General features: G+C 33.4%; 1 protein-coding gene and 1 long non-coding RNA gene across 2 annotated transcripts in view; one reads left to right on the forward strand and one right to left on the reverse strand.

Annotated features, from left to right (window-relative positions):
- Nucleotides 1-9365, reverse strand: part of LOC140060743 (uncharacterized) — a 29687-nt gene that overhangs the window by 4632 nt on the left and 15690 nt on the right. Inside the window, exon 2 of the long non-coding RNA XR_011847362.1 lies at nucleotides 1934-2029. This is a non-coding gene — a long non-coding RNA (uncharacterized lncRNA). The remainder of the gene's footprint in view (nucleotides 1-1933; nucleotides 2030-9365) is intronic.
- LOC140060855 (homeobox protein unc-42-like) lies at nucleotides 5273-7451 on the forward strand. Its single transcript, XM_072107214.1, has 3 exons — nucleotides 5273-5414; nucleotides 6332-6591; nucleotides 7095-7451. The coding sequence occupies exons 1-3, from the start codon at nucleotides 5273-5275 to the stop codon at nucleotides 7449-7451; spliced, it is 759 nt and encodes a 252-aa protein (XP_071963315.1).

Below are 9365 nucleotides of genomic sequence, written 5' to 3' on the forward strand. Positions count from 1 at the left end.
TGTGGAACATGATTTTTTTAGGAAATACAATAAGCACAAAATATTCCATATTCAATCTAACGATAATTGATAATAAATTAATTGAAATTTGTATTTTTACGATGGCCTTGAAATATCTTTGAGCTAGTAGTACAGTGACTATTATAATAGTTAATAGTTATATCAGGGAGTTGTTACAACTCCCTGGTTATATTTCCCCCCTAAAAAAATTATTTTTAAAAATGTGTTTGTTGAATATGCCTTTTTAATGTTACATATTAACAGTTATTCACTATTACCAAAAACTTGAAAAAATGAAATTAAAAGCAAAAACACCTACATTTTTTCTATGGAAGTGATTGGTTTTATTAAAACTGCAAAATGGCCTAGTCAAAATCTGATTTTATTAATCCGTTTATTTTTCCTGTTTTTGGAGACAATACATCTTTAACAGACTACCAATTCTACTACCAGTACGTCACGTGCATCCTGCTAAACTGGCTCACTAATTTGTTAAATATAATCACAACTATTTAATTTGATTTTGCTTATACGCTAATTGTCATTGGACAGGATAATAGTAAACGATGCATTGTGTTTTCTGTGTAGGCCTAATGAGAGCAGTTTACAAGCCACGTTAATTACTCATTAACAAACACAAACAACTTGTTAGATAATGAAGAGAGATAGTTTGATAAAGGCCTTAAGCTCCTGTCTACACTATCAAACTTTATGTGACAAAAACAATGTGATGTGCCCATATATGGACATGATGATGTCATATTATTACTATATTTTGGCATATCACTACCATATTTGGGCACATCACACTTTTGTCAAACTAGTTTGATAGTGTAGAGCTAGCTTTATACCGTATAATTCATTTATCAGACCGTTGATTCACCATTAATCATCTATAAGTATATTCATTCTTTAGTCAATAAAACCATGAATTAATAACATTATTACTATTTTAATATTACTCCATGATTTTTATCATTACCGTATAGGTCCTACTTTTTTCTATGTAGACCTCAGTATTACATGCTTAGCGATAATTATGTCCAAATTGAAGTTTCTAATTTCCGCAACGCGAAAAACAATGCATTTCAAAGGTAACGTGCACATTTGTCATAGTCTTTTCGCTATAAAACCTACTATAACTACGCTACGGTAACATACCACTTACTGATTTCTTCCTTAATTTAGGCATATTATTATCGGACATCGGACAATAGTGGAATTATTTCGTTTCTTTTTTCCCCTATAGTTTGAATCATTTTCTAGCGTGGCTCGGAATACAGATACAGATACCACTATCAGTCATGTTTAGGCCCAAGTAATATGACCCAGAAAATAGAATAAATACTTAGGAGCACCCTTTATAATTGTCCGCCACCCCTTTCCTAATTGTCCACCAACCTCTTTTTATTTGTCCGTCACCCTTTCCTAATTGTCCACCATCCCTTTCCTAATTGTCCACCATCCCTTCCTAATTGTCCACCACCCCTCTTCCTATTGGCCACCACCCCCTTCCTAATTGTCCGTCACCTCCTTCCTAATTGTCCGTCACCCTCCTAATAAATTGCTAACACAAATCATTAACTGTAGGTCGCCTACGTTGATTTAGGCTGTGACAATACAGCGATTATATCGCGCGTGCCAACATATTGTATATTTAGACACAACAAATAACAAAGGTATTTGTAGCACAAAACACAACCAAAACAATTATACAATAGAAACATAACAAGTAAACAAATATGTTAAAAAACACAAACAAATTATATTAAATAAACAAAGACAAGGAAGGTGAAAGTATTAGTAATATCTTAGCTTCGAATGGTCTGTCTTCTCTACTCTCTAAAGAGCTTTTTGCACAAATGGTTATTAAATAAAGTTCACAAGAAAAAAATCTACAATGACTAAGAGAACGTGGAAGATAAGCACTTACTTAGATAAAACTCTTTCAGTATCGCCTATAAGTGCATGCAACTTTTTAATAAGTTCGCCCAGACCATAATTATACCAACGTCACTGGGGTGGGTGTCTGTAAAAGAAATAAAATAGAAAAACAAAACCACGTTACTAAAATTTGCGACACCTAAATTCTGTAGTATTTGTCCATAGTATTTCAAGAACGAATTCTGCTCATTATAATTGTTTTGACTCATTTCCACATCTGTTTTATAACTTGCCTCCAAATGTTAAAAATAGTCTAGTTTTTTCCCTGTCATCATTTGTATATTCACCTGCTTCAAATACCTGTCTAAACTCAATTAAATGTTATTTTAAACTGTTACACATATACTTGTGTTGCTTTTTCTGTATTTAAGTTTATTTCATTTGTACACTTTAAAGTGTCGGAGACTCACTCGATAGTGTTTTGTTTCACTTTTTGACAATCCTGTCTACCCCACTAAAGTTCTCTGTACCTTGTGACCTGTTAATTTTGTATTATTTATTAAAAGATGAAATAAATGAAATGAAACCATAATGGTTACAACGGTTGTGACTAAATTGAAACTACTATTCAATCTAAACATACAATTAAGTTATGATTCCATCCTTAAATTAAATTAAGAACACAAAAATAATTTTTTTTTAATGAAAAAAAATACCTATATATAACATTACCCTACTAGGCTATACCATTAGTAAGATGAACTCGTTCAAAGTTGCAGGCGATAAACGGAATAACCTACCAACTGAAATTAAATATTCCCCAACAATTGCTTCATTCAAAACTAGATATTGATCTCATTTCTTCTCTCACAAAACTAAAAGCTTTCCTTATGCAATACAGGTATTCCTTTACCTGATTGTGTAATGCTGTATAAAGATGTTGTTATATAAATGAAATAAATAAATTTAGGTTTAAAAGGCAAATCACCCATGCATGATCGGGTAGTTTTATTGTGACAAAACTCATCATGCACACCCATTAGAATAATGTGTATGATACAGCGTAACCAATACTATTAAGAAGCAGGGGAAGGTTTCCTATGAAACGAGCAAAGGAAAATATACTTTTCAATACTAAAACCCTATTTAGGGGCGGCTAACTAGTATTGCCATCTCGGCCCCTTAATAGGGGTTCTATTTTATAATAATTAAGTATTTTTTTATATCTCTGATATTTGCTTCTTGTAGAAAACTTGCTTTTTATATTTTAATGCGCCAGAAAACTGAGAAACAACGCAATAAAAAAACAATCATACTCTATTACAAGTTGTAAACCAGATTTATAACATAAGCCTACAAACTTTCAATGTAAGACCAATAATAAAGGAACCAGGGACCCCTTCTAAGTAAGAACAATTCCGAAATCAAGGCATCCGCTGAGGTTTAGTATTCAGTAATACCAGATTTACATAAGCCAACAGAAAATAAAACAAAGACATCACTCAAAACACTTGTTCGAAAATTTATGAACAGAATGTCTAAAATCGGATTACCGATTCCTCTACGAGAGAACTGTACGATGAGCACCTAATTTACACTTGAAAATACTAGAGAGACGCAACCTTGCGAGGGAAAAAAAAGATACCTCGCTAATGACGATCAAATCGGTAACGCAAGTAAATTTGATTATAATGAAAGTCTGGCTGAGCGAATTAACCGCGCGCTCTAATTACGCAGACGATGAAACGGTCATTTGTTAAAAATGGAAATCGTCAATCGGGCGTAATTCAATTGTTGATTACTGTAATGAAGTAGATGACTGTCTAAAGAGAAAGCAATATACAACACAAGCTACCTTTTATCGTATTTTATTGTATATTATTCTGTTTACTGTTCAAGTGGAGGATTCTGGTATAAAGCTCCGTCTACACTATAAAATTTGACAAAAAAAGTGTGATGTGCCCAAATATGATAGTGATATGCCCAAATATGGTACTGATATGACATCATCATTTCTATATACATTTTTTGTCACATAAACTTTGATAGTGTAGACAGTGCTTAAGATGTGTTCACTCTTCCCTGCTTAGTATATTAAGTTCATCTTGATTACTTTACGTTTTCTCCGAATCTCAAATCAATAAAACCATTATTTTGCTCTTATGATAAGACCCACTATAACGCAAACATAACTCACTGATAGTTTTTTATTTATTTAATTAAAAAAAATTTAGTTTATGCATTTTCCTCTTAACATACAATGGTTTATTTTGGTACTTTTTTCATTCTTACCTTTTACTTGAAATGACTTTGACACATTTAGGAATGTATTTTTACTTTTTGCCAAACTGTTATCAGGAACTTATTCTCAAAAAATTACTACTGAATACATAATACTTTTAAGAATTGTATTGGTCCACTTAAAAAACATACATTATACATGCGATCCAAACAATTTATCTTCTTAATAGGGGTTTCTCATGAGTTACCAATAAAGTTGCTTATCGAGCTTATCGAGACCAACCACTTTAATTTTAAGTTGCCCTAGCCTACATTCATTTTTGGTTGCCCCGGGACCGAGGGCAACTGATTTTGCGAGCCCAAAGATTGATATTTCCAAAGAAGGAACAAGGATCTACTGTATTAGTAGTGTATACGGAATAAACTCTATTTTCTATAATGTTGAACGAACATTACGACGTTTGTAACATTATTCCTATAACTTGTTTGATTCCAATTATTTTCAGGTCAATTAAAAATCAACTACTATTACTATTTATCACAATATAAATTGCTGTTCTTTTTTTAACAGTGTTTTTAAACAAACAGTTTGACCTTGTCAGAAGTGTTGGCAGACGTACCTACATCTGTCAACGTATCTGCTATTATGTTGTAAGTCAACCAATAGAAGTAGTTTTTTCCAAACCGAAACAAGTAGTTATTTTGCTAATAACATGTGTTCTATTCATACTAGAACAGCATGCATTGTATAATCTTGTTGGTATTCCAATAAAACAAATTGAATAAGATATAAATGAGCTTAAAATTAATGTCTTTATTGAAATCTGGAATAGAACAATTGAAGTCAGGCGAAGGTGGCACGCGCGACCGACAATGGGTTGACAAAAGATTGTTAGCTAACTAACTGAAGAAATTCAAGTCAAGAATCACTGCACTATTGTCTATTTACTATTCACTTTCGAGCAACGCGATTGGCTGAGTAAGTTTTATGATAATCACGTTTAATGTAATCTGATTGGCTATAATCGAGTGAAATAGATTTCTGCAATGAATATAAGATGGCAATATATTAACAGCAAAACACTTTAAATTAGGTTGCTAATTTCATAAGTCACTCTGAAGCACCAATTACTTGAACATCTTCAACATGTCTTCTATTTCTCAATCTATGTCGCTAGCTTCTGATCCACTAGGCCTGAATCTACAGGGAACCAAAACAGAAAAATGTGAAGATTTTTCTAGTCTTTATCTCGATTCGAATCAAAGACACGGGATACCAGACACACCAGGTAAGCAAAAACGCGACTGAATTGGGTTTTTTTTGTTAGATATTTCAAACAGTTTAAACTGACATCGATCTAATTATCTCTTTATTTTATTTTTGTAAATTCATTAAAATAATTGAGTGAATAATATAATTTCAAGTTTTGGATAATTTTAAAAATACAAATAAAGTTGAATAGATTTTTTTTTAGATGTTTCAGATACATACGACCGAACACGCGCTTTAACATTTTCTTTTTTTCTTTAAACCATATTAATTTATCAAACTATATTATTTTTTTGCGCTTATTTTTTTAAAAGCTCTACAGTCAACTTAAGTTAGATCTATCACCTGAAATATGTACTATTTAACTATTCATTTTATTTCATTTCCTAATTTTTCGGATACATACATACGACCGTACTCAAAATCACTAAAATGGTCGTAATATACCATATTTTATAAAACTAAATAATTGTTTGCGCATCTCTTATTTAAACTCTACAATCAACTTAAGTTAATTCTATCGCTTGATATATGTACTTTGTAACTATTCATTTTATTTAACTATTAAACAAAATGTTCGTAATTGCAATGACCATTCCTTGTTTTCTTTATACATTCATAAGTTATCAGCAATCTGTGGTATCTTAATGTATTAGAAATACAATTGAATAGATTTTATAATGTTTAAGTTACATAGACAGTACCCGTAGATAACTAAACTCTTCTCTTGTTCCTAACACGATATTGTTATAAAACTAAATTTATTTGTTGTGCATCTCTTTTATCTCTTTATGTAAAACGCTACAGTCCACTTGATTTAGATCTATCGCTTGTACTGTACTTAAAAAAAAATATTAACATTATTTAACTACTACTATACGGTGTCTTATTGTAGAATTGTTTCTAAATATCAATATTCATATTCTTTTTCTACAGAAAATTCGCTCTTCCAAGATTGTTCAGAAGGCGCATTTAAGAAGATGAAACCGACGATAGCATCGGTTCACATGGGAGCCACATTGCAACCAAACCCTATAACGTGTCCACCAACACCAGCAAGACGACGTCACAGAACCACATTCACACAAGAACAACTCCAGAAACTAGAAACAGCTTTCAGTAAAAGTCATTATCCAGATATATATGTGAGAGAAGATCTTGCAAAACAGACCAAGTTAAACGAAGCAAGAATTCAGGTAAATATAAGTTACTAGGCCTTGCTAACATTTGTTTTCACAATGCGTCAGGCGAATATGGGCAGCGCTTGAGTCTAAAAGTATGTTCATGCGTACGGAGCCTGTAATGTCACGGTAACTTTTAAAAATATCACGGCAATTTAAAAAAAAAGCCACCGTCGGCAATTTGCTGAGACAGTTTTTGACAGTCTAGTTGCGTAATAAAAACCTCTTAAACTTTACTACCAAAAATGGTTATGTACAAAAAGGTATTACAATTCTGAATACTGAAATGAATTATTGGAACGTGTGCAAAATCTTGGTTTTGCAATATTTTTAAATCTTAATCAAATTAAGACAGCTTCTTCAGATAATGTTAAAAATCTTTAATTGTGCTTCTAAACTTGTATATTGAACATTTTGAACGTAAAACCACAGTAGGGCCTACTAGGCCTAATAAAATTACGATTATGAACTTCGGTAAAATTACAATTTATTAACTGTTTTGATTTTTATCTCGTCAGGTCTGGTTCCAAAATCGCCGAGCTAAATATCGCAAACAAGAGAAACAACTCGCAAAGTCCGTATCTCCAGTGTTACCATCATGCAATGGTATTATGCGCAACTTCTATCCAAGTAATCAACGTGCGTACCAATATCCACCAATGAACAGCATGGCGCGGTACCCCCAAATGACGTCAAGTACATACGGAACAATGACGCACACGCAATTCCCATCAATGAGTTCTAGCTGTAGTGGTATGAGCATGCGTAGTGATGCTCACATCGAAGACGATTGGTATAACAAAAGTTTATCGGCTTTACGCATGAACTCGACGCAGTGTAATTTTTCATCATCGATGCTTCAATACCAATCATAGAACTTAAATTTTACGACACAAATCTAAGGATCTGAGCTCCGGAGATCAAAGCGTTTATCTGTGGCTGTGACACGATCAGTTCCACGCACCCTAAACGTTTTGATTAGCCAAAGGTTTGGTTAACAGCACCGCGCCGCGGAGAATATGTACAGGCCTACTCCAGTAGAACTGTTGGTATTTGTCGCAGCCAGACATAATATCAAAGGACGGTTACGAGTTCCTATCTTGGCAATGCGAGCTCAGCTTCCTGATATTAGATTGTATTGTCTTTAAAATACCAAAGAACGTTCAGTGAATGTAGGCGTTCGCGCCTCATCGCTGAATTTCCGGGTGTTCGTGTACATTTCGGCATATTATGTAACTTGTACAGCATTTGTGTATCAATTTTGTAATTATTAAGTGAAATCAAAGAGCGTATATCTTTGAGGTGCAATATATATTATACATTTCGGTATATTTTAAAATGGTGAATACTGTAAAGCTCTGTCTACAATACCAAACTAGTTTGTGATGCGCCTAAATATGGTAGTGATATGCCTAAATATGGTAGTGATATGCCTAAATATGGTAGTGATATGCCTAAATATGGTAGTGATATGCCTAAATATGGTAGTGATATGCCTAAATATGGTAGTGATATGCCTAAATATGGTAGTGATATGCCTAAATATGGTAGTGATATTTACTGTATATTTAAAAATGAAAATAGAAACAAAGACATTATGTTATTTAATATTACCGTATTTATTATGATAAATCAACTCGTGTACAAAGTGAAAATAAATTTTAATGACCATAATATATTTGTGTCGAAGTGTCCTGTCAATTAATAATGTTGGCCTTCAATCTTAAAGTATGTATCCTCCGCGTACATTATAGGCCTATGTGTGGGTGGTGAATGTGAAAATAAAGAATTGAATTGAATGAAACTTGAAAAAAATCTTGAATCAAACAATCGAGCACCATTTGCATTCTAAATAGCACCAAAGACCGTCATTGATTTGCAGTTTCATTTTGCAGTTATTTGCTGTACGAGTCACAATAGGAGGACGTCACAACTTTTTAACAAAGAGGCAGTGAATGCACCCGATTCCCAGTGCTGTATTTCCACCCTCTCTATTTGGTCTGGTAAATGTCGTGTCTTTCAGCTGTCATCAAACGGTGCTCATTTTGATCCACTTGATCTGACAAAATGTAACAGCAGCATTCGATCCTCATAAGCGATTAAAGAACTTGAAACTTCGTATAAGAAATTGCACAGGTTGGTGTATATTTCTAGAAGTTTAAAAAGTACTTTTAGAAAGATCTCTTTCTCAAGTTTGACGTTTCGTTACTATTCTCAGAAATTGCGCAGGCTGCTGGTGATTATTTCTGGAAGTTTAAAAAGTACTTTTAGAAAGATCTCTATTCTCAAGTTTCATGTTTCGTTACTTTTCTCAGAAATTGCACAAGTTGGTGTTTATTTCTAGAAGTGTAAGAAGTACTTTTCGAAAGACCTCCATTCTCAAGTTTGATGTTTCGTTACGGTTTTCTTATCCGTGAAAAAGTTCCTCATAACAACAGTTTGTCCAATTCCAGTCAACAAAATCACAATGGCCACCGCAAACGACCAATTGCTGATACGCCCAAGAAGTTGTTCAGCATAATGGCGCCCTACCTGCTCTCGAATTCGATACTGTTTCTGATCTTCAATCATTTCTAATAGATTCTGATAAATCTCCTCTTGATAGGCCTCCAATGCAGTCATTACCGTCTGCTTACCGTGTCCAATCTTACGAGACAAAGTACTTTCAGTGTCTGGGAGAAACTGGAAGAAAACCGTCTTCTTCGTCATTGTAGAAAACTTATTACTGAAGCAGAATTGGTACGTTCCTTTCCCGGTGTCGAATGTTACCTCCTGAGTTGTTTCCTTCT

This window comes from Antedon mediterranea, chromosome 10 (assembly GCF_964355755.1).
Source record: "Antedon mediterranea chromosome 10, ecAntMedi1.1, whole genome shotgun sequence".
Classification (NCBI taxonomy): domain Eukaryota; kingdom Metazoa; phylum Echinodermata; class Crinoidea; order Comatulida; family Antedonidae; genus Antedon; species Antedon mediterranea.

Coding starts and splice junctions, on each gene's coding strand:
- LOC140060855 (XM_072107214.1), top strand. CDS start 5,273: ATGTCTTCTATTTCTCAATCTATGTCGCTAGCTTCTGATCCACTAGGC. Junction 5,415..6,331: donor CGGGATACCAGACACACCAG/GTAAGCAAAAAC, acceptor CTTTTTCTACAG/AAAATTCGCTCTTCCAAGAT. Junction 6,592..7,094: donor TAAACGAAGCAAGAATTCAG/GTAAATATAAGT, acceptor TTATCTCGTCAG/GTCTGGTTCCAAAATCGCCG.